Below are 25,459 nucleotides of genomic sequence, written 5' to 3'. Positions count from 1 at the left end.
CCCCGTTTTCAGTACACGATGGGAGATGACGTGCTCAAGAGCAGCCCTGCAGAGGACTCAGGGGTGCTGGATGACAAGAAGCTCGACATGAGCCCGCAATGTGGGCTCGCAGCCCAGAAGGCCAACCAACCGTATCCTGGGCTGCATCAAAAGAACCATGGCCAGCAGGGCAAGGGAAGTGATTCTGCCCCTCTATTCCTCTCTTGTGAGACCTCATCTGGAATACTGTGTCCAGTTCTGGAATCCTCAATGTAAGAAGGAGATGGAGCTGTTGGAACGGGTCCGGAGGAGGGCTACAAAGATGATCGGAGGGCTGGTACACCTTCCCTATGAGGACAAGCTGAGAGAGTTGGGGTTATTCAGCCTGGAGAAGAGAAGGCTCAGAGGAGGCCTTATAGTGACCTTCCAGTAACTGAAGGGGGCCTACAGAAAAGCTGGAGAGGGGCTATTCATAAAGGCTTATGGGGATAGGACCAGGAGGAAGAGGTATAAACTGGAGAGGAGCAGATTTAGGCTTGATATAAGGAAGAATTTCTTCACTGTGAAAGTGGTGAGGCACTGGAACAGGTTGCCCAGGGAAGCTGTGGCTGCCCCAGCCCCAGCGGTGTTCAAGGCCTGGTTGGATTGGGGCCTTGGGCAGCCCGATCTAGTGGGATGTCTCTGCCCATGGCAGGGGCATTGGAACTAGATGATCTTTAAGGTCCCTTCCAACCCAAACTATTCTATGATTCTATGAAACGGGCTGAAGAAACTTCCACTTCTTCAGCAGCATTGGAGGATGGCCCAATCTTTCAGTGCCAGTAGCCGAAAGCCAGTTTTGTGACCTTCCTTGCCAACCATGGAAACCCAGTAGCTCTCTTTGCTAGCATAAGTTGAGGACTGCACCAGCAGATGGCCCGATTTCCTTTCTTCCTGCAAACAGATACAGTGACAGCTGCTCAAAAGACTGCCATTTGTGTCAAATCTAACTTGTAGATCACTGGGTTAGCAAACCTGCCTCAGAGGCACTGATGGGAAGTGCAATCCTTAATCTGGGGCTTCCAGAGCTGAAGTCTACAGGACTTTATGCACAGCTCTGGGCAGCTCACTGGAACACCTCAACTCACCTATTAAAAACAATCCCCTTCCCCAAGAACTCAGCATAATTTCTCCTCATTTGTCTGCAAGTTCTGCCTTGAGGACTACTTCTCTCTGCCTCACTACAAGTCTATCATGAAAGCATGCTGCCAAACAGATCCTTACACTGGGCAGGACACCACATGTAACAAGTGCTTCTGTCAGCAGCAGAGCCAAGGACTCCAGGTCTTACAGGCTTCCTGCTCCTACCACAAAACTGTGGTATTTAAGTGTTCTAGGACCTCTGCCTGCATGAAGAAACTCAAGAGGAAGTTGGTCAATGGGTTTCAGAGCTTCCATGGCCAAGACGACGAAGGGGACTGACTGCCCAAGAGACGACTCTGACAAGCGCGCATGGGTTAGGGAAAGGGGATGAAGACAAGCATGAATGTGTTTCACAAGACAGTCTAAAAATGGTTTAAAAAAGGTGCAAATCCATTTTTGTTTGTTATGGCTGCACATCAAGAAAGGCAGAAAGCTCAAACACAATTTAAGAAGCCCTCAAAAAAACTGTAACAATATCAGGAATACAATCATGGTGATCTGGGGTTTCTCCTAAATAACTTAATAAAGAATGTCAGGAAAATTAAGATTAAATTGTTTTAATATTTGGATACTTTTTCACCATATGTACCAGGTAGGTAAAGCTCTAAAGAGAAGCACACTCATTCATTGCTCAGGTTTTTTAAAAACCTTTCGCTCCAAGTCTGATACAGTGACCAGAGTCTGAGTACAAAACATACAACACACCTCATTCTTCATTCATCACTAGGTGAACATTTTGAAAAGCAGTAAAGAACTCCCAGCTTTCTCTGTGACACTAGAAAGCCTTGCCTATGGCTGGATTTTCTTTTTCAGTATCACTTTTTGGCACGTCCCACCATCTACAGGAAGGTAGAGAATAACATGAACAGCACAGCCTTCTGGCCTGTAGTTCAGACTGCCCTCTATGACTCAAGCTATATTGATATCACACACGCACTGAAGCGAGCAATCCAAAAAGCCACACCAATGCTCTAAATCAAGATATGCCCAACTCTGTTCTTTCTCCTTGTGTTCAGCAAAACACTCAGATATTAAGAAGTTTAAAGCATCAGTGCTTCATATAACAAAAAAAGCCTTGGAAAGGGAGCGAACTGCAGCTGCAAGTGTTTTGCATGCTTAGAAACCACTACCCCCCCAAGGAAAAGGGTGAATTTCTTGTGACTGATCATGGAAACTCGCTGAACCCCCACTAATAAATACACATGTTAATGCCAAGCAGTACCTCAAGCCCAGACTTTGAGCAAACAAGCATCCCTACTGAACAGGCAAAACCTACCAAATACAAAATTCCCTGGCAGAGTTGGGTAAAAGTCTAAAGCAGAAGCTGGCCTCAGCAGCAGCAGATCAAGGTACCAGATCATTATAAGCACAGCTGAAGAGATCACAATGCACTGGTCAGTCACACAACTTTACAAGTCATGTGTGAACATATGACTTATATTAGACTTCAGCAACACAAAGAATAGAAAACGAAATAAAGATCATGCTGGTACAGCCACTGCCATGCCTTGACAACTTTACGAGCACTGCATACAAACCAGGAAAGGAAAAGAAAATATATTGTCAGGACACAAGGAAACAAAGTGCGAAATGACACAACACAATTCTAATGGGATACTTGAAAGGCAATGAATCCCAGCACAGCATCTCTGCCAGCACTACTTCAAAGCAAGGAATAAATTCAAAGAGCAACTATAAGCTCAGGAGAAAAAAAACAAACCAAACCAAACAGTTTAAGATGCTGAACACAACCTACTGACAACATAGCAGAATGGGATGAACATTAGCTTGCTTTCAATTTACTACAAGGTGACAGCATTTTAACTTGCTGCCTCAGTGTTGAAGGGAAGCTTAACAGTGAACATGACAAGCTCACTCCATTTTGTGAGGATACCACCACAGTGTCCAAGTGACTTAATGAGACCAATGCTATCAGCTAGGGGAGATACTGATGTGGAAGGAAACTTGAACAAAGAAGCCTGAAGAGTAACAGGCCAGTAAACGCTCCATGACAAACTGCCACCCTTACCATTAAGTTATTGCTTAGGCTACTAAATATCTCTTAATATTCCTTACATATTCCTTAATATTAAGGAACAAGGAAAAAGCTTGAGGGAAATGGACTTTGATATCACCTAACAGGCAGAGTACGAGAGATGTCCTACTTTGTAAGACGGAACCAAACTATTGTAAGTAATCTATTTCAGCCCATCCATGAGGCTCACAGCAAATGAAACATGCTGAAAGCCTAGACTTCTGATGTGAAAATACTGAAAACATACCAAGGAAGATTGCTGAGAAGTTGTGGAGAAAACCATCACATCCCTGCTAAAAGGAAAAATGAGCATGAAAAGCATGAAACAAGATAACAATGAGACTAAGGAGCCACTAAGTGAACACTGAGTTACAGGGCCAGAGAGTAGGATACCAGAGCAGCTAACATGAAGAGCTGCAGTTGAACTCCACGTACAGGAGGCTGAAGTCAAACAAAAAAGAAAACTAAAGACTTCAAGGAAACCAATAACCCCCCCCCCCCACCCGGAAGCACGCACTGATATCACAGCTGAAGATAAAGGAGATGCATGGACAAGCAGAATTGGACATATCAGCAATCTCAGAACAAGTAATAACCAAGACTAAGCTAACAACCAGCAAGAGCAAGAATAACCACAGTTACTCTACAGCTGCACTTCACATACCTGCAAAAGAACATGCCAGGAAAAATACACAACCTATTCAACCAGACTTATAAATGAGGAAAAAGTGCAGAGATTGGGGCACTAAGCAGTAACAGTAGCGTCCTAAAGGAAGAGATGTGGATAGGGTGCCAGCAGGAGAAAGGACCTCTTTTGCTGAGTGTGCTTTAGCAGTGGAGAACAAAGACAAATGTAAAAGCACTTGCAGAAGAATGCCCCAATCTAAATCTGGCCTAAAGAACAGATCGAATCTTTGCATTTGGATAAATGCAAAATAAAAATACATTTAACAGCGTCCTCGATTCCTAAAACAATAGGACAAGTATTGAGAGTGCACAGTCCTCCAGAAATTCACATCCAAATACAGGTGCCCAAGATTAGACAAGATGTAAGGGAACATTTCAGATGGCTCAGAGGTGTTGAGAACATCTGCTGTTAAAAGATTTGTATAGCTTAATAGGGAAACAGCAAGGATGTTAACACTGAGAAGTAAATTGGAAAAAAGAGTCACAGTACACAAAAATACGTAGGTCTCCACAGGACAATAACCTCAGAGCGCTGATGGATGTACAGAGAACAAGGAGTAAAGCAGAAGAACTGAAATGAGGGCCAGCACGAGGAGAAAAAATGCAGCAAAACAAATAAACGCATTCACTGCAAGACAAAGGGCAGAAAAATTAAAAACCTAAGGCAAAGCCTTAGTGGAAAGAACATCACTTGCTTATGTTGAGGAAAACAAATACCGATACAGACATAAAACAAAAAAACCACCAAACCCACCAGCAGTCAGAAAACAGTGCAGCATCTACAAGGCTGAATAAATTTAGAAGAGAAAAAGCAGCTTTTATGTCTGTGCTGCCCCATGGACCAAAGCTCCACTGCGTGAAAAACACTGATAAACGCAGGCTGCGCCTCAGAAAGAAGCCTGGGTGCAGGGTGGATCTCAAGCAACTCAAAACAAAATTTTGTAATAACAAAAAAGAAAATGAAACCAAGATGACTACAGTCATTCTCAGGACCTACACTGAGACTCTACCAAGAGGGGACACTGTACCGACTGCTGCACAACAGAAGAAATGACAATATTAAAAAAGGGAAACATGAAGATATGTGAGAAAGGACAAGGGATCAGCAGGACAGAATCAAAGGGCTTAAAAGAGAAATGCATCTCCGATACTGGCATGCAAGCAGTAAAAAGACCTGCTTTATAAGCGCTGAACTTGGAGGACAAAGCTGTTACCATACCACCAGGAGAGGTGCCACTGCCTCATCTGTTGCCCAAGCATGCAAAACAGAACATGTAGGTAAATAACTGTGCTTGCCAGCTCACTCCACATCTTCCTAGTTTTGTGCAAGAGAGACAATTCTCTGCATAGATATTTTTACATTGAGAGCAGTGAATAGTTTTCAGGATTCTGACTTTTTACACATATATAAAATTATTCGAGGGTTCCACAGAATTCTCCCAAACCCCAGAGCTCCCTGTCCCACCCAGCTGCAGAGGCAAAGTCCCCGTTTTGCGAGTCACCGGGTACGAGGCGGACACTCAGCCCCGTTACAGCGGGCACCAGCGGCTCCGTCCAAGAGAAAACCCGTTTCGGTCGAGCTTCTCTGCTTTCTTTCTCGAGCTCCCAGCTTCACACCGAGCTCCACCGTTTGTTTGGGCAGGAGCTGCCCCCGAGGCTCCCCCTTAACGCCCCCCTTCTTAGGGCTCCCCCCACCCCCGGACCGGGGCCACCGGGCTGTTTTCCGCCGGTTGCCCTCCCGGGCGTGCTGGGATGAGTGAGAGGCGGAAAGCCCGAAGGGGAGAACCGGGGAAAATGGGGAGCACCGAGGGAGCGGGTGGAGCCCTGGGAGGGAAGCGGAGTGGGGGAACGACACGGACTCGAAGGGACGCGGGGAGCACCGGGAAAGGGTGGGGTGAGACTCGGGAAAGGGGGCGGAAAAAGACTGGGGGGGGGGGGGGGGGGGTGAGCCCCGGGAAACGGGGGAAGGAGGAGGAAGGGGAGCCCTAGGAAAAGAGGGAGAAGAAGGAGGGAGAGGAGCCCTGGCAAAAGGGAGGGAGGAAGGGGGGGAGCCTCAGGGGGACTCGGAGGCAGCGCCCGCACAAACAAGCGGCAGGAGCGCGGGCCGTTGCCTCAGGCTCCTGGCACCGCTTCCAGCCGAGCCCCTGCCCAGCTCCGGAGCAAGCGGCATTAGGGCGCTCCCCACGCCGTTCCCTCATTGCCCGGGCTCGGCAGGCGCCCGGGCCCGCCGCCGCCCCTCAGCACCAGCCGAGTGCTGACCCTCGGCTCAGACCTACCACCTCCCAAGGCCGCTGTCCCCCCACCTCCAACGCCCCTGCTCTCACCCGAGCTCCTGCGGGAGCCCAGCGGGGCCGCCGCAGCCCCGCCCGGCGCACCCCGGCCCGGCGCCGCTCCTTTGTGCCGCTCACGGCAGAAAGATGGAGGCCACGCACGCCCCGGCCACGCCCCTCGGCCAAACCACTCCCCCTCGGCCAAGACCACGCCCCTCATACAAGAGCACGCCCTCTCGGTATAGACCACGACCCCGTATTCCAGGCCACGCCCCCTCAGCATATGCCACGCCCTCAGCCAAAGATCACGCCCCTCAGCCAAAGACCACGCCCCCAGCCGTCTCCCCGGCGACTCGGCCCCGCCGCCGGCCGAAGCGCTTCGCCCAATCGCAGAGCAGGGCCGCCCGCGCGGCAACTCTTCTCTGCGTTCTGTAAGAGCATCAGCGATTGGCTGCCTGGGGAGGCGGGGCCGCTTAAGGAAGAGCTCACCCTGTTGGCTCTGGCGGCCGGAAGGGGCGGGCCGAGCGCCGCCGGGGAGGAAGTGGGGCGGGGCTGCGAGTGGGGCTCAATGGCGGCGCTCGGGGCCCGGCTGCGCTTCTCGCTGTGACGGGCCAGTGGCCGCGGTACGGGCTGGTGGCGGCGGCTGCGGAGGGGAGGTGTGGAGAGCGGCCGCGGCTGGGCTGTGAGGACGCTCAGGTGCAGGGGTGGAGCAGGCCGGGGCCCTGGGAGCGGCCTGGGAAGGGAAGGCGGAGAGGAGGTGGGTGAGGGCCCAGCTCAGCCCGAGCTCGGCATTCGGGGAGTGCGGCCGGTGCAGCGACCGGCAGAGGTGCCTGGTGTTTAACGGCGATCGGAGTGCACAGAGGCTGCACGCCGGAACCGGCGCTGCCTCGGGTCTGCACTGCTTTGAATCTTTTCCAGCTGACGGGCTATTAAGAGCTGTCAAGTTTTGTTGTTTTAATCCCAGGAACATTAGCAGCTGGTAGGACGTTCACGGCTGTGACCTAAATCTCTGTCATTTACAATGACGGTGTGACCCTTACTATAATACAATCGCCAGACAAAAACATAGGTGAACGGGACAGTTTCAAAACACATATGTTTTGTCTGTTCTGGAAGAATTTTTGTGTGTTTTAGATGGGAGAAGGCAAAGAATACAACACGGTTAGCAAACCCTTTAAGTGTAAGTGCCCTTAAATGCCATATTGCTTGATTTTTTTTTTTGTGCCCCAGGATGTGGTTGTCAGTGAAGTTATTTGCTGATTGTGTTTCATCAGGTGCCACTTCCCGCGATTGTAGTGAAAATACTACAGCTGTACGTTGGTGATAATTAAGCTTTAATCCACTTCAGGTATCTTTAAAATATATTGTTTAAGTGAACTGGCTGAACAAGAAGGCAGGTGGTTTGCTGTTGAAGGCTTTAGTCTCCAGGTGATACAGTGCCCTTGCTGGATTGCCTCTCTTCTGGTTTGTTTTTATGACTTTCTGTCACCATTGTATTGGAACCTTTTATTTCCTCTCTGAAAGGATAGGTTGAGATGAAACAAGTGCAGAACCAGGTTATCTGGTTTTCGCAGCGCTTGGGCAGGAAGGCTGGCCTTGTGATTAGGACCTGTATTCAGGGGGGAGTTTTTATCTTTATATGTTTCCAGCTTGAGCTACCTTCAGAAGTGACACTCTGAAGAGCAGGTGTTCTTTGCTTTCTGGAAAGTGGACTTGTCTTGGGGTGGATTTTTGTTAGGTAATGAAAAAGCATAAAACAACAACAAAAGATAAAATCACCAGCCCTTGGTCTGTCCTTCCTTTCCCCAGTTCTTAGGAGAATCCCTTCATCTTGTCTTCTTTTGATAATTCCCACCTTAAGAATACATCCTGCTCTAACAAATATGTGTCTGATGCTCTCACCTGGACTTCTCTGGAGACCTCAATTTGTCTCCAAATCAGTTTTTGTAAGAATTTCAGAATTCTGCTTCCTGCAGGCGTGGTTCCTTGTAGTACAAAGGAAAGATGATAAACTAATTCCTTCTGTTATTTGGGTTGCTGCGGCCCTTCCTTCCTCGGAAAACAAATATATCAAGTTCTCTTCCAGTGCTGAAGCAGAGGCAGTTTGAAATTCTACATGGATACTGCTTGGCAGTACAGGGGGCAGTTATCTGTAGTCCTTCAGGTTCTTGCTGAAGTTGTACTAAGGAAATGGAGAGAAACTAGAAAAAAGTATGAAGTTAGCACAACTTTAAATAGACAGCTGCTAGTGCCATGTTTATGTTGTGCGTGTGTATACAGGCTTGATGTAAGAAGCAGAAATGGGCATTAATGCCTTGTTCTGTAGTATGTACCTGGGAGAATAAATCTTGAAAGGAGCCATTGAAGACAAGCAGAAGCAGTTTGTTTCATCCTGGGCTTACAGGCATCAAGACCATGAGTTTCCTTTTTAGGATGACTCCTTGGAGTATCTTCACCCTGCACCTGGTATGGAAATAGGTACCTGGCCAGTACTCGCGTCTCCTGAAGCCGAGTGTGGATGTACTGTGTGCAAAAGAGCTGTGCTTACTTGGTCAGAAGTGCTGCTCCTATTTTCTGATCCCAGCCCTGTTTTAGCCTAAGGGAGTTCCCTCTTTCACTCACCTCTTGAACTGACAGAGCCTCCAGTGTAGTCTGTCCTAGCCTAACTCTCCAAGCTGCAGAGAGGTGCAGAATGCTTTTGAAGGTCATTAGTTGAAATTAGTGGCTAATTTCTGAGACCCCACCAGTAAACGCTTAAAAATATGTGTATTACAGTCATGGAAAACAGTCAACCTTTCTCAGGTTTTTGAGGACGGGCAAAAAGAACTCAGGTCAAGTGAAGGCAAAGTGTCAAATCTTCCTATCCCCAGAGCAAAGAGGTGTAACTGAAAAAGGGATGTCAGTATAGGGTACTGGGGGTAATTTATATTTAGTTTTTATATTTATTTAAGAAAGTTCAATCCAGTGGACTGCGGAAAATTCCATTAAAATATAACTTTTAGACAAGCAGCCTGAGGCAGGCAGCTCACAGGGAAGAGGTAATTAAGAAAAAGTAAAGGAGTAACAGGTGGTGCTATTTACCTTTGTATCTGGGTGATGAATAGCTATCTCAGTCACTACTTACTGTGTCACAGTCTATAGAGAACTGAAGTTATTGTAAGTGCAGCAGGTCTGTTTTTGAGGATGTATAGTAAAATCTCACAAACTGACAAGTGGAATAGGGCCCCTGATGTCTTTCACATTGTGTTTTTAGGGCTGGCTGTTCCACAATGGATGGGGGAGATGGCACTGCTGACCTTGTCATTAACAAGAGGTTTGTGTCTGAATCGGAGCTAGAGGAGCGGCGAAAGAGAAGGCAAGAAGAATGGGAAAAGGTCCGAAAACCTGAGGATCCCAAAGGTATGGGATAGATTTTAATAATTATAGGGAAGAGATTGGAGAATATTTCGCTTTCACACAAAACAGGAATTAAAGGTTATAGCTTGTATTTACAATTCCAAAGGGTTTTTACATTAAGGAACTGAGAACTGTTGGTGATTTAGTATTTCTAACATACAATTTCATTTCCTGATTTGTTCCTTCCTTTAAGAATGCCCAGAGGAGGCATATGATCCACGTTCACTGTATGAAAGACTTCAGGAGCAGAGAGAAAAGAAGCAGCAGGAGTTTGAGGAGCAATTTAAATTCAGTAAGTGCCAGCAGCTACTATTGTGAACCAAAACCCAGCGAACTGCATATATTGTATGCAACAACTGTACGCAGCCTCTAAAGGGCCTGTATGTCTTGTTTCTGATAAGTAAACAGAGGCTTCAGAAATGTATTATTGAAATCCTGTGTTTTTCAAGGATGGTGGATGTTCCTGTAGATAACACATTGTTCTCCACATGGAGACAGCACCACGGGCATATAAAGCTTAAAAGTAGCTTTCAGTTATAAAGCTGCATTCCTGTAAAGTATGGAATACTGGGATTGTTTTGCACATGGAATAAAAAAAAAACAAACACCCTGATACCATTCCATGGAAAAGCAGAAATATAACGTGGTTTTGTGATGCCTAAGCTCATGCTTTACCATAAGAGCATTTGGTTTGAATCAGTAAAAAGAAATTCTGTTCCAGCAGCTGTTAAATTCCCAAGATGCAATTGTTGATGCAAAAGTGTTTTGAGACTCAAGATTACTATTTGGAAGAAGTAAACATACAGGAGTTGATTCTTCAGAAAGCAGATGTTTAACTCTTCCAATGGAATGGAAACCTAATTTCTACTGATATTTGAATTTCTAGTTTTACTGAAAAATCCTTTGCATTGCATCACCTGTATATGTGCTGCTGAGTGCAAAGATGATAATAACTAGAAAAAGTCAGCCATTTGAGGGGAAAAGGGAGCTATTTGTTCTATCTAAAAAGAAGTGAAAATTTTACAGTAGGACTCCATTATAAGGTGATTTCTGATAGATTTTTGTTCTTTAGCTGAAAATCTTTCCCTTGGACTATTTAAGCCTTAGTCTGCCTGGCTGGATTCTGTCTAGAATTTCTTTTGTATTTGCAATCTGACAAAACTTTTACCTTTAACTATGGCACGGTCTTTGAGTTCTGTTACATAATGCTCCCTGTCCCCGAGGATGCTATCAAGTGCATCACTGATGACCATGGTTGCCTTTTCTGGTTTGAAGTCCATGCTTTTAGAATCATTCCTGTAACCATATGAGATGACTGCTATAAATCTGGATGAGAAAGGATTCTAATAGTTGTCCAAATTAATTGTTTCCTTTGCCCAGTTTTATCAGATTTGCAATGTTAGATTAGATCTGAATGCATTGGTACAGGAACCCAGCTATCCGAACCTAGTCATATCTCTGAACTCTTTGGTTCAGGAAGAACTGGAATAGGAAGCATTCCTGAGAGGGGGGTAACTGAGAAGTAAACCAACTGCTGGTTTTAAGGCAGCCCTTGCAGAATGACAGATATCTGCTAATCCAGAGAACAAAACCTACTGCAGACTGTGTAACAGGGAATCTCAATAATGTCAGCTGTAAGGATCTGTATGGTTGCTTCTCTTCATTTACTGATCGGGCAGGCAGAAAAAGACTTAATTCATGTCAGTTGCTTCAAAGAATGTCCAGAGTTTCTCAACTTCTGCTGTTGGTTGGAAAGGGCCCTCAGCAGTAATAGTGATTGCTACAAGTTACTGTTTAAGGATATGTAAATGAGCTCTGCATTCTTAAAGCTGGAATGAGTAGGGATCTGCCTTGAAAAAGAAACCTCAAATAGTAGTTGACTTCTAGAGCTTTTCTGTCAAAGACTTCAGAACCTTGCCAGTTATCAGTGTAAATGGATTTCTTAGCTTGCCATTAAAGTGAGTAGGACTTGACTCTGTGGGTAAGGATTAAAAAAAAAATATGATGACCTCATGTAAATGCCTAAAAATCCTCTTATGGAATTAAACTCTAATGAAGACTGGAAGTGACGTTTGGGTTAAGAATTCTGAGGATGACTACAAACAGCAAGGTTTTGTCTTTCAAAAGTTTATTTTTTATTACTCTTTTACCTAAGTCTTTTGATTGAGAAATATTGAACATTTGAAGAACAGAAAATAAAAAATCTTCCTACTGCACTAGCATGTCCTTTCCTTAAAGTAGGGTAGCTTTTGAAAAAATTTGTTTTTATTTGGGAGTTAAGAATTGTCTTTCTTCTACTTTTTTTTTCTTATATGTTAATCTCAGTTAGGTTACTAATTGTTTGCTTTAAGAAAATATACTTCCTATTTTGAGGCAAGATTTATGGGGAGAAGTAATGTGTGTTTTTGCAGTTATTGAGTGTTTAAAGAACAGACTTTGAGGAGACAGGCTTAAACTCGGTGTTTGAAGCCAAAACAACTAATATATCATTAAGTAATGTACTCGATCCTTGTTTTCTTTAGCTTATTCCAAATGGCATTTCAGAACTGCAGAAAGGCTTCTTGTGTGAAAGCATTGTCAATTTGCCTTAATTATATCAGCAAGTCCAACAGCATTTCATGTCTTCCTATGAATTGTCTTGCTTGTCTCTGTAGTAGTAGTGATGTGTTCAAACTGTGTTAGTTTGGTGTAGTTTGTGTGCTTCAGCGTGTAAGACTTCTGGCTTGTTAGCATCCAATATCATCAGCTGGGAAGTATTTTTACTCCTTAATTACAGAATCCCACAGGTAGCTGGTGGAGTTTGCTTTGTACCCTTTTCTCAACAAAACAGTGTGACTGCCCGAGTACCTGGTTTAGTTGGTCACCCAGGACTCTACTCACCACATTCCTAGTGATTCTCCGATTTTTCTACCTCAGTAGAAATGTTAGCAATGTTATGTGTGAGATGTGGATGCTTACCTACATTTATTGGGAGTTACAAATCATCAGATGATGTTCTGAGAAAATGGTGAAGTAATGCAAAATGAACGGCTGCTCCCTGAGTGCTTTTAGCTAATCAATATGCATTCTTTTCCTTTATTCAGAAAATATGGTAAGAGGCTTAGACGAAGATGAGACACATTTCCTTGATGAGGTTTCTCGACAGCAAGAGCTACTAGAAAAGCAACGAAGAGAAGAAGAGCTGAAAGAACTAAATGAGTATAGAATATCCTTTGCATTAAAATGACTGGCAATTATGAAGAAGGAGATAAGAAACCAGGCTGTACTTTTATTCTGTCGTTGGCATTCTTTCTATAGAACTGCTTCTAAAGTTTAATGTTTTCATTGTAGCTTGGATTTCACGCTTTAATGTTTAATATTCCCCTGCTCAACCACAATATGTCCTTCGTATTTTTCTTTCCTTCTCCCTGTTCCCATTGTCTGTTTTTTGTTATTTTGGGTTTTTCTCCTTCGTATTACTGAGGGTGTGAAATACCATAGGCAAAAAGAGAAAGAGAACGTAAAGGCAAACCAGCATATTAGTTCTGATCTTTAGCTTCTGTCTTCTTTGAAAGCAAATTTTCTTTGGTTTTTTAACTGCATATGGGCTGGTTTTACCATACTGGTTTGAAATAATGTTTGAATTGCTCTCTCTGTTGTTATTCTTAAAGTTTTAACTACTTTTTCCCTTTCTGATAACTGCAGGATGAGAAGTTAAATACACTTGTGTGGATGTTGTTTCTGGGAACTCATTGACAATGGAGACCCAGGTCCTCTGGGTAATACACAGGCAGCTTTTAGGCAGTGCTAAGAGCAGAACAGCTTGGCTTTGCTGTTAAATGCCAAATTTTCATGAAAGTGTGCTAGAAAATAATATAGGATGCTTTTCTCTCTAATCGGTGCCAGTCAAGGGAGGCTGGAATGATTTGAGGATTTCTGTGCTAAGCCAAACATTGTTTTTTGAAGTTTACTGTATCTGTGCAGAACCTGATGATTTATTTGCCTCCTTATGAAGACTTGTGCTTTTAAGTCATCAGTAAACAAAGCACAAGTTCTGAAGGATGCTTTAGGGTAAATGAGTTTGGGGACACAAGGAGGGAACCAAAACCAGTCAGCAAATAAGGTTGCACAGTGCCAGTACTACAAAGATGGTTATTGTCTTTTGTTAGCTAATCATTTGTAACCTAGAGTATGTGTTCTGTGAAGAGCATCTAAGTTATGTCAGTAATGTGTTTATGAAAAAAATATACTGATGCATTTTTTACTTTAGAATGAGGCTGTAGTTAGTTGATGGATTTGGAATATTTTCTAGGTTGTTGGATCTAATAATGGGATGTTCACGGGATATATTTAGTTTCAGTGATGGTTGCTTGCGGGTCTGGCCGATGCAGGGATATGCAGTGTAAGATGCTGTGGAAGCAGCTGACAGCTCTAGTTAGGTCACACACGTCTGGGATGAACCATACTAGCCCAGAGGGGAATCTTATGTTGTCTTGAATTAGCCACTGATCCATGAGCAGGGCCTGTTCTGGATGTGTAGACCATCTACACTCAGTCTTTGCAGTCTTAGTAGTATCGTCTGGCTCTGTATCTGAAGCCTTGCTGTAAATTGAACTGTAGAACTTATTGCTGATTGGGTGGAGGGAGAGAGAATGTTTATTAGTCACCTCATGTCATGAGAAACTGAGGAGTTTTGCCCATTCCCTTTTTTTTTATTATTTCTTATTGAACCATAGTATTTCATAGAATCATAGAATCGTTAAGGTTGGAAAAGACCTTTGACATCATCCAGTCCAACCCAAACAACCTCAGAGCAACTTGCAAAATGACTCATCTGTGTTTGAAGTTTTTGGTGGTATTCTTTTAAAATGGAAGAGGTGGATTTGCATCTGCAGGTTGTTTATTACTACAGTGACAAAAAACTTGATACTAGGTAAATGTGCTGGGATCTATAGGTACTGTTCAAGTGCTCTTCCAAACTATTGAGAGGAATATCAATGCAGTGGGTTTGATTATTCGGTGCTTTTCCTGGTATAACATCCAGTTTAAGATACCCAGAGGCATTAGTTTTAATTGTAAAACCTATGCCAATGTTCAAGTGCAGAGTTCTTTTTCTCTCTTGTTTTCCTTCATTTTTTAGGTTGAACAGTCATACGTCTTAAGGATAAACATGCCCTGGAATATTTTAATGCGCTCTCAAGCATAAGAAATTTGTATGCATGGATGCATAGAGATTTTACTTCCTTCTACATGAACAACTAAGTTTTTTTGCTCCTCACCCTATGCAAACTCCACTGGTCTGATGGTGTTTAAAGATTTACAGGGGTTTTTTTAAGCCAGTTCCAAGTAGTATTCAAGAGCAACATCCTCTTGTCTTAAATCCTGTCTAAATGTAGGAAAAGCCCCCCTCCATGGAGCAGGCTTTACTGGAAGAAAGCTTTTTTAATGCAGTTCATGTTTAAGTTTGAGAGGTTTATTTCTATGTAACTCCTGAGAAGGGGATGCTTTTTGGACAGGTATAGTGTTACATTTGCTAATGGCAGCAGTGCATGTAAAATCTCTGTTAAAATGTGCTGTGTCTCTGGTAGTTGTGGAGCCTGAGAAGAACGGCATCCTGGATGGAAGTGCAAAGCCCGTAATTCAGTGTCTTATAAAGGAAAAGTCTCTGGGTTCCTAAGGCAGGCTTTTGTAGTGCAGGATTAGAACGTAGCAAGGTAACGAACCGAGATGTGGAAGTTGAACGCTGTAGTGTGTAGAGTCATGTGTGGCAACATCAGTGATAGAGACAATGAGCTTTCAAATTGCTTTTGATAGCCACAGGATGGCACTCCTGTGCTATCTTAAAAATAAATAAAGCTGAATGTTTGGTTTTGACGGAGAAGCCTTTCAGCTGTGGTAGGGGAGCAGTCTAGATTGCTGCTGTATCTGATAGAAAATCATATAAGGAATGGCATCTGAACCCTCCTCACTGTAGAGTGACTGGAGACTGAGTGTGGCACTTCAAAGGAAGATATAAGAGTTTTTGATTTGCAGATGTTCAGTGAGGGGAAAAGCTTATGACTTCAAATATATGGTCCATCAGTATGAAATTCACTATCCAATATTTATCTGCAATAAAGAAATGCACCAGTGAAGCTCCAGTTTGTGGTTATGTCACCTGATCAGTGGAATCACAGTCAGAGAAGAAACCAGTCGATTTAGCGTTATAAACAAATACCCCTTTAAATTTGGTTGATTTGCCTTTGGTATGTGCAGTTCAAAAGTTTTGCAGAAGCTTTTGTGACTCCACTGGCACCTCGTTAACAAACGTGATCTTTGATGGACCCTGCTTCACTGGATACAACTGGACATGAACTGTTATCATGGACAGGACTAGATGCTGCCACAGAAGGAGAACTGTTTAGTGTGTGCACAGAGTGAGTGTGCCTTAATAACAGATCTAGCGCCTTCTTATCCTGTCTGAGAACCTGTTTAAGCTTCTCTACCTCGTTAAAGGTTTCAGCTGCATCCCGCCTTGCTAACACAGTTTTAAGCTACTTAGTTTTTCTGTGCAGTCAAAGTCTTTTGGGTGAATCTTGGTCTGCATGCACCCATAATCAGATCTGTCTCCTTCCTCTTGGGGCTGGTGTTCAAACCAGCTGTAATAGTCTCGTGGCCATTACAAAGAGGTGAGCTGGAAAGTTAAGAGTTGTAAATAACAAAATAGAAAATTGAATTGGATTGCTTTGCTAGGCTGAAGTCTGCTGGGCTCAGCAAAAAGAGGCTTTGAGGAGTGGAAGTGAGCCCATATTTTGCTACTTAGGGTTTTTTTGGTAAGGATTGGGGGTTAAAGCAGAAAATTTTTTGGTGCAGTCTGACCTTTTTATTTTCCTAAGGACTTTAGGAAAAGAAAGGACGATGGGTATGTTTCTGGATGCTGGATATGCTTTGTGTTGTTCCTTTCTGACTTCAGAAAAGCAGCTTCTCGTCTGCTGGCTGGACATCTTTACAGGGGGAGCTGGTATTGATACCTAAGAGCTCTGAACCCAGACAGTGAAGTCTCTTCTGTCTTGGCCGAGGGTGCCAGGTAAATGTCATTACAAATAAGTTTATTTTGATAGAATATGTGAATGAACTTCAGTCGCTGCTGTCAGCAGAGCAGGCTAAATATATCGGAGAGGAAGTGTCTATTTTCTCCGTTCCTTCCTGGTTGATCCTTAACCCTTAATTCACAGCACTCTCACCAAAGTGGGTGTCAGTATGGACCCAAAGAAGGAAACTGAGAAGAAATTGCCCATGAAGTCAGTGGAAAACAAGAACAAATTCTCTCAGGCAAAGCTGTTGGCAGGAGCTGTGAAACACAGAAGGTTAGTTTCACACCTCTATAAATTCATGAGGAACGGAACCCAGTTAGCACTGTAAAGGGAGGCAGGCCAAAACTGCCTCCAGAGAGTGAGGTGTGAACCTTAGCCCTAAAGAAAAAAGGGGGAGGTATAAGAAAAGACCAGCCTTGTTTCTATAGGCTCTCACAAACTGTGGGAAAAACATGGAGCAATTCGAATAGATAAGTATGTGTAAATCAAGTGGGTAGACTCTTCATTCTAGACTGCCAGGCTCAGGCAATCCTGCTTGGGGATCTAGAGGGAATCTGTTTTACATCTCTGTTTGTAGATATCAGTGTCACCTCACTGTAATTTCATTCAGGTTTGTGTATGTCATCATTTTTTTTCTGTGTCTAAAATGTTTAATTGCTGCTGGGGGCAGCACAGGGTAGATGTGGGTCACAAGAGAAGAGTTTTGTGTACCAATCAGGTAAACTTCCCTTGTTCCTCAATGATTTGCATAGACACATCGACACCCTCTCCATCCCAGGGAGATGGCAGCTGGGTTTGCGATCTGTTTGCTGTTTCCATCTTGGCCTGCAAATGCAGCTGCTGGTGTGCTACAGGTTATGGAGAAACTAGGCCTGTGGGACCAGACTTATTTGCCACAGATGAGTTGTTTAATACTTCAGATGATTACTGACATCTCATAAATTCAGAGAATGAGAGATTATTTTAGACTCTTCTCTTGTAGAGTGATGTTTAGCTCCCAGTGCAGCAGTAATTGCATGTCTCAGAACTGAAGTAAGTGCTTCCACCAGCTGATGGGGGGGCTGAGTAGTTGTTTGGGTTTTTGTAAGGCAGAGGAGAAAAACCCTGAACTGATAACAAGCAGCCAACAATGATTTTTTTCTTGTAACCACTAGTGCTTAACCCAGTAGGATGTAAAGAAGGAGCTGGCATGTGCTTAATGGCACATCTGAAGTCTGCAGATGGCATCTATTTGAAGATAGCATCTTAACTGACATGTCAGTGCCATTACAGACTTGCTTTGCAGTCTTCTATTTTTGCCATCTTATCTTCTATTTCAAACTGGCCAAAGCCAAGTGTAGCGTGAGCTCAATATCTGCTCTCTGAGCTTTGTAGTTTCCTGTAAGGATTATTATTAAAACCTCCACACATAGAATAGACTTATATCTGTACCACGTGTTCTGACAGGGACAGAAAAGAGTTAATGCATAGTGATGCTCATACTTCATCACAGCTGAAGCTGGGGAAGCATTTGTTTATGTGGATGGTTTAGAATTGGGAATGTGCAAGAGGGGGAAAAAGAAACTGAGCAGTGACAAGGAGGAGCTACCGAAGCTCTGAAGAGTCAGAAGTTCAAGTAATGCTCTTTTTCCACAATGCCACTTTGGACCCAAAAGAACTCTTTTCTTTTTTAGGTCAGACAGTGCATCTGTGTATGAATTTCTGTAAAACCTACTGGGCTTCTTATCAGGTGCAAGATTTCTAGACGTTTTGGAACAGGCTCTCTCAGTGCTTGACGGGAGGAGAAGGAAACCCTGGAAGGGAAAAGGCATGGATCTTGCACCAGCAAGTGTGGTTATCATCAACATGTGCAAGCCTGTGGTCATGTGGGGTGGCTGAAGCTTAGGTAGTCATTCCTGATCTCCAGTGAGGTAGTTCCAGCTCCAGAGGCAACTCTGGGTTGCTGTGCAAGTGGTCTGACTTGGACTGCCAGAGGCGTGTTTCCGTTTCCCAGGTGAACAGATGATATTTGCAGTGTAGGTGTTGACTCTTTCTAGGATCCTGCATGTTGCCGCAGTCAACAGCAGTCAGAAGAGCTGGTCATCAGGGGATCCTGCTGGCATTCACTGTGGCATGTGAGGCAGAGATGGGACTTTAGCTTCCTATTAATGAAGTGGTTGCATATGTGGAACAAGACAGTTTTTCTTATTTTTCCCACAGTTCAGATGGTGGTAACAGTATGAAGAGGTTAAAACTAGATACTGATCATGACGAGAAGAATCAAGGTATGTCCTGATTTCTACTTGCCTGTCTCTCACCTGAACAGCAACTGACTTGGTGTTAAATCTGATAGAGGATTTGCTTTTCTGCTCCTTCATTATGCAAGACAGCACAGAATGTGCAGTTGGCACATTCGCTCTTAAAGCAGTAGAAATGGTAACTATGGGTGCTGACAGCCTTCACAGAAAATAGGGCTGGAGAGTACCTCTGCAGGTCATCAGTCTGTCCCCTGCCTAAACCAATCCTGACAGATGTTTGTCTAACGTGCTCTTAAATCTCCACAGATTGAGATTGTCTATGTTCCTTAGGCAGTTTATTCTAATGCTTAACTGATTTTACCCGTAAAGAATTTTACTTGATAATTAATAGGAGTCTCTGTAGCTGCATTTCAAGTCTTGTGCTTGTCTTGTCAACATGAGATACGGAGAACAGGTCATCCCCTTCCTGTTCACAGCAGAATTTGATGTATTTGTGTACCTCCACTATTAGCTTTTCCTGCTGTGAAGTGATCTTGTCCATCCTGAAACCAATTTGTTTCAGAAAAATTTTGGGGAACCACAGGAAAGATTAAGTTGCATTTCAGTTGTAGCTGTCAGAGCTGCATCTGACTTGCTGTCAAGATCCTCTGACACAAATAGGGTGAGCTGCAATTGTGTAATGACAACCCAAGGCGCTTTCTGAATCTCCTTCTGTTCAGTAAACTTCAGAACACTGGAAATTAATTAATTAGCCATGGAAGATGGGAGACGTTGACTACCAGAGCGATGGAATAAAACTTTTCCCCAACTATGCTGTTATATCACAAAAAATATTCAATTACACAAAGCAGAGCTATTTATTCTTATTTAGTGGGTTTGGTATTTGACAAGCATCAAACTGACAACTTTAGAATAAAAATCTGTAATGCCAGTGTAAAGCTGGGCTTAAACTAGTGAGGAAAAAAAAAGGAAAAAATCCTCTGAGGTAGCAAATCCTTCCTGTCAGAACAACTTTATTGCAGCATAAAGCTGCCTTATGGTTTAATTAAATCCTGCAGTCATCCACTGCTGATGTGGCAATAGCAGGTGAATGACACGCAGCAGTTCCTGGGCTGATTAAAAGCCCTTTCATGTGTTCTCATTTTTGACTGATGTTCCTCTCTTCTAGACAAACCATCCTCTGTTCCCTTGGGGAGCAGCTCGGTGGGAGGCTCCACAGTCCACTGTCCCTCAGCAGCCGTCTGCATTGGGATCCTGCCTGGCCTCGGTGCCTACTCAGGAAGCAGTGATTCGGAGTCCAGCTCGGATAGCGAAGGCACTATTAATTCCACTGGAAAGATCGTCTCTTCTGTCTTTCGTAGCAACAATTTCTTTGATGGCCCATAAGGAAATCCCTCCATGTGTAATGTAGTGCAGAGTATCTTCCAAAGCCCTTATGGATGCTTGATGCATCCTTCTGCCCTGAATACAATCTTTCTAAATAACTTCTCAACTTTAGTACATTCAGATACTCCTAAAGTAACTCATTATTTTTACCTCCCCCGCTGCAACTTCCCCTTTCTAGGGTGCACACTGAGCCTGGAGGAAGGCTGCCGTCCTAAACCAGAAGGCACTCCTAGTAATGTAATGAAGATCTGAGCGTAGAGAGGAGAGAGCTTTATCTTTTAAAATTTGTATGGAAAGAAAGAATTCTGGTGATCAGAGAAGTTTATACAAGACTAACAGGCAAAAAAATACTCACTTGAAGCACTGAAGTCTTGTTGAAAGAGCCATGTGTTCCGTTTTAAAATGTCATTTTTATTCTGTATTTGAGAAATGAGGGCAGGATAAAAATTGAGCAGATGGTGAAGTGTAGATTGCCATGACACTGTAAAGAAGTTTTAGTGTTACATGATTAAAGACATTCTGAATGCATTTTTTTTCATCTTAGCTTGTGCCATTCATAATTGTTCCCTTTCCATTAAGCAATTTCTGCTCTGCCCAACCAGCCTCTTCCTCAAACCACCATCCAGAAGTAGAAGCCAGCCTCCTACAAATGCAGAGACGGTGGTGGAAAACTCTTGTTCCGAGTAAGTTCAGAGAGGAGCTGCAGTTGGATGCTCTGCTCAAAGACTGCTGCTACTGCACTGGCACTTGACAAGTCGCTCAGCTTTTGTGCAGCGATGCGCTGAAGAGCATGAATCCAGAGTGGGTGGGATAGCTCGCTTCATTCAGGCCTCGGTGCAGAAGCTGGGGAACTCCACCATCCTTTGCTGTCGGTCGGTATTGAAGTTGTATTGGATTCAAGAAACTTTACATGGGCTGTTTGTAGGTAGCTGGACCAGAGAGCCAGGCATGAGCAAGAAATAGGCTGTGAAAGCTGAGGGTCCATCCTTTTCACCTCTGTGTGCCAAGAGCATCAGTGGGTTGGAACAGCTCAGCTCAACCTCTCGGAGGTGGAAGTGTCTTTGTGAGAGCCTCCCTCACAGCAGTCCCGCTGTATGTGCTGCGCTGAAGTGTATGCGCTTCTGAGGAAACAGCTGATGGGTGTGCACCAAAGGGCAGTTATCCGATTGTGATGCTAAGCAGCTTGTAAGTGCAGCTGAGAGAAAAGCAGTGAAAACAGAAGGCCTTTAAGCAGGATTCATGCCTTAGCTTGAGTGTTGAACTTTCCCGAAGGAACCGTGGAGTTATGCTCTTGCTGAAGCTATCCTTGGCCAAATACCCTTTCTGTTTGCACAACGCTGTTCCGCAATCAGATCTTTACAAGCACACTAATTCCTCCACTGTTCTTCTGGGCTGCCTGGGACCTCTTGTGTTTGCTCCAGAGTTGCTTCTGCTTCTTATCCAGATAACTGTAATTAAGGCTCATTCAGGTGGAAAACAGCTAGATTTCTTGCAGCCTCCATAGTGCTTTGCTTTTGATGGCTTTCATCATGCTTAGTTATGGAGTGAAATGGAAGTGGTATACAAAAAAATGCCTGTTTTTCTTCACAGTTGCATTTGCAAGAGCAAAAGAGAGAGATGTGGGTGTCCTTCCTTGGCATTCAGCTAGATCAGTAATCTCTGTAGAGTCAATACAGCCTGGTGTGGCTGTGAGCACGCTGGGGCCATTTCCCAAGTGATATTTTGCATAACTGCAGTCCAAATGGCTGATTTAGACAGACATTTATGGTGGGATTTGGCAGGCAGCTGTTGGCAGTTGTGGTGGTGGTTCATGGGGGCTAGAGGTGAGACCAGGAGGGTGATGGTTGTTATGTTGGATCATGCAAGGCCATGAGGAGACATAATTCAGCAAAAGCAGGTGTGAGAGCCCCCTACTTTCCTCTTGTTCCCAGAAGAGCAGGAATAGGGCACTTGGGGAGCACCTTTAGTTCACACAAGCCCTTTAGTCTGAGTCACCTCTGCTGTTTCTGTCTGGGCCTGTGTAAACAAACTGCAGAGCTGTCCCAGGTTGTCACACCATCCCTTGGTCCCGTTTACGTTCTTACACTCAGAAGCACCTGATGTTAACATATCGAAGTGCACTGAGAGAGATGCTGGGTCATGAAGAGGATAAAGCTGAAGATGGCAGTTGTGGCAGTAACCTTGCCCTGGGGCCGACACGCTGGAGAACAGCTGGCTCCAGCAACTCTGTCACTCCATGGTGGATTTATATTGGGGGGGGTGTGTGTTAATTTTTCTTTATTTCAGACTGTTCTCTTTTTGCTGTGACTGCACAGTGTATGCTTCATCCCCACTCCAGGGACAGCTTCATAAACTGCTCGTTGTCTGTGCTAGTTGTTAAAGCTTCCGCGAGGTGTTAAAAAAAAACGACAAACCCCCACAAACACTCTACTAGCAGAAGAGCTTACTAGCTAGCGCAGTTGCATGTGAGGTTCTCTTACAGAAAGAAGAAACCATTTTTCCAGAGCCACGGGCTTTGATTTGGAAGCTGAGCTGTGTACAGCATTCTTGAACGAGCCACCCTTCAAAGGCTGCTTCTCCACTTGGGAAAAAGTGGTGTTGGCTAGGGTTTTTTTTATCCAGAAGACTTTGCAAAGCAAATACTTCATGGAGCAGTCCCACCTCTCCCAAGGGATGGCGCCTTGCCCAGCACCATGCTCGGGGCTAACTGCACCTCACCATCAGCTTCGGCTCTGTGCTGTGGCTGCTCTGTGGGACTGCACAGGTCTGTCTGCATGCTGGTGACTCAGTGGCAGCGGTGACAATCACATGTTTGGTAGCAGCGGTTGGTGGCAACAAGCACTGCCAGTAGCACGTGCATGTGCACGTTGGTCTGGCTTTACCTAGAGACACCAACCTCCCACCAGAAGCACTTTCACTAATGGGGAGAAGAGAGGTCAAGTTTGGAGTAAGGGTGGTGTTCTCTGCAGTATATTCAACTTTCTACCTGCCAGCTTCAGGAGACCTTAATCTAGTTAACAATGGAAGAAAGCAGCAATTAGTGATGATGATAGCATGTTGCTGATAAGCAGCTCAGAGCAGCTGCTGGAGAGCAGGATTTCATTACCCAGCCCATCTTCTCCCAGGCGACAGGGAGCTTTTGTTACTCAGACTTGGAAAAATTTCTAGAGATGAAGCAGCAGTGAACTGTGCAACTCTTTTTGCCAGTTTGTTGTGGGTTCACCGGTGTTTTCCTGAGCATGCATGTGTGTGTACATGCCTTAGTCTCCTGTGCCCAGCTCAGGTGGGCACTGAGAGCTGATGGACAGGAGTGAGGGGATGCTGCCCTCTCTGGGACATCCATATTGACCTGTTTGTTCAGTAAATCACCCTTGAGCACGATGGCGTGGGGCACAGCAAGCAAAAATGCTGAGCACTGGCTGAGTGGCTGCCACTGGATTTTTTGCCTGTGCCACAGTGTAGGAATGGCAGAACATTTTGCACTGTGTCTGTGGGTTCACAAAAGCTATAGAAGAAGCAGACTGCTCATTCTCGGTGGGGTGGCTGGACTTTTCTTTTTTTCCCCCTAGTCTGTGGCTTTTGAGATAACTGCAGAGGAAAGCAAGCAGTTACAGCCAGAGTTTTAAGCCAGAGCTTAAAACATGGCAAGAAGGACTGTCACCTGGAAGGCTAAAATCCATCTGGTGCTGCTGTGAAATCCCAGGTAGCACACACAGACCTCTCAAACACTGAGCACTTCTGACCGCGTAAGATGCTTACCATCTAGGAGACCCTGTTTTAAATGTCCAAGTTTCTTTATTAACCTGAGTATAACAAATATAACATGTACACAGTATAAAAATGAACATAGAGCATGACAGAGGTACAGGTACAACACAGATACATGAACTATACAGTGACCAGTTCACTGGATGATAATAATATATTAAGCAATTAATTGCTTGGAAAAAGCAAGTTTCGATTGTAAAAATTGTATTCCGTTGCACCAAAATTATACAAAGTACATTCAATACTGAAAAGTAACTCAAAAGAGCAGGATCAGGGCATGGCCTGGCTGCTTAGTGTTACCTCGGGCTGGGACTGTACAAAATGAATCCAGACGCTTCTCTGGGATGAGTTTTAAGAATTTAGCAATTAAATTAAGAAGTACAAAGTGTTTCGGGGAGGGTATTCTTCTCTTAAAAGCATGTGGAACATGCACTTTCGGTAGGACCGACAGGCTTCGGCAACATGCAGAGGACACAGCCTGGCACAGCTCTAGGCGGGCTCTGAGTTGATGGGCGGCAGGTTTCGGTGCTTAAAGTACTGCACGACTTGCTGGGGCAGCTCTGCCAGCACTGCTTTGGCCAGTGTCTCCTTGGGGGCCTGCAGGCAAGAAGAAACACACACCGGTGTAAAAACAGCTGTAGTGGACCAACCGTGCAACCGTGCCAGGGCTGTTCCCAACTCCAGCCCACGGCATTTCACTTAATACCCCTAAGAGCCTACTGGAAGTCAGCATTTTATACACCTGGGATTATTATATTCTATACTACACCCTCCCTCTAAGAGGCAATTCACTGGCAGGGAGGAATAAAACATCCTTGGTAGGTTAGAAAACCCAGGTATTGAGTAACAGCAGGTGAAGTGGAAAGGCACTGATTAGTTGCAAGAAGAGAGAAGAGAAGCACAGGCTGAATTCCTGCATCCTCTGGCAATCCTGTGCCAGCAGCAGCGTCCGACCCAGGGCTGACTCCTCGTTGATGAAGATGGGCAGAGAACTGCATTTCCTTTTGTCATGACCCCTTTCTAAAGGTACTGGAAGGGGACTGGAGCAACTCGGCACTAAAGCCCTCAGCACATGGCACATCACCAGTGCCAGATGGGGCCTGAGTGGGAGACACTGGTGTGGTACCGTGACAAGGGACGTGAGCCCAGCACTGCCCCAGCTTGCTGTGAGAACCCAATTCCTCCTAAAATGAATTGGTTTTTGCTTCCACCTGCCTGGTGATGACAAGGTGTGGCAGAAACCAGGGGGGATGCTCAGGTGGAGCACGCTACAGAGATGCAAAGCACTGGTGCCCTTGTGTATAGCACTAATTTATGTGGTCCATACCAGCATCACTGAGGGATGTGGAGTTCAGGGCCAGGGTTAAGGCAGGTGGGTACCAGCCCTCTGCCTCCTGCCTCTCTCTGCTTCTCTCGGGCTTGCTCCACTTCCCAGGGCATTTCCAAGCCTGAGACTCTATTTTTGCG

At 44.7% G+C, this 25,459-nt stretch overlaps 3 protein-coding genes across 9 annotated transcripts in view; 1 reads left to right on the top strand and 2 right to left on the bottom strand.

The window, feature by feature from the left end:
- RSPRY1 (ring finger and SPRY domain containing 1) overlaps positions 1-6,341 on the bottom strand; it is a 35,816-nt gene extending 29,475 nt beyond the window's left edge. For 2 of the 3 annotated variants that reach the window (XM_054078881.1, XM_054078883.1), the window contains exon 1: positions 6,208-6,341. The gene's annotated coding sequence lies outside the window, so the exon portion shown is untranslated. The remainder of the gene's footprint in view (positions 1-6,207) is intronic. The other variant, XM_054078882.1, reaches the window with a different exon arrangement.
- A 342-nt stretch (positions 6,342-6,683) lies between these two features.
- PSME3IP1 (proteasome activator subunit 3 interacting protein 1) lies at positions 6,684-22,386 on the top strand. The gene is made up of 7 exons (XM_054078528.1): positions 6,684-6,776; positions 9,407-9,552; positions 9,743-9,841; positions 12,633-12,755; positions 16,742-16,874; positions 18,801-18,865; positions 20,007-22,386. Exons 2-7 carry the CDS (start codon positions 9,423-9,425, stop codon positions 20,222-20,224), a joined length of 768 nt encoding a protein of 255 aa, XP_053934503.1. The 5' UTR covers positions 6,684-6,776; positions 9,407-9,422; the 3' UTR covers positions 20,225-22,386.
- A 392-nt stretch (positions 22,387-22,778) lies between these two features.
- CPNE2 (copine 2) overlaps positions 22,779-25,459 on the bottom strand; it is a 50,733-nt gene continuing 48,052 nt past the window's right edge. For 4 of the 5 annotated variants that reach the window (XM_054078526.1, XM_054078527.1, XM_054078525.1 and 1 more), the window contains one exon: positions 22,779-24,589. In XM_054078526.1, the coding sequence (XP_053934501.1) occupies positions 24,482-24,589 (108 nt within the window). In that variant the 3' untranslated portion in view covers positions 22,779-24,481. The remainder of the gene's footprint in view (positions 24,590-25,459) is intronic. The other variant, XM_009571175.2, reaches the window with a different exon arrangement.

This window comes from Cuculus canorus, chromosome 13 (genome assembly GCF_017976375.1).
Source record: "Cuculus canorus isolate bCucCan1 chromosome 13, bCucCan1.pri, whole genome shotgun sequence".
NCBI classification, from domain to species: Eukaryota; Metazoa; Chordata; class Aves; order Cuculiformes; family Cuculidae; genus Cuculus; species Cuculus canorus.
The sequence above is the reverse complement of the archived record's forward strand: the minus strand, read 5'-3'. Positions and strand labels throughout refer to the sequence as shown.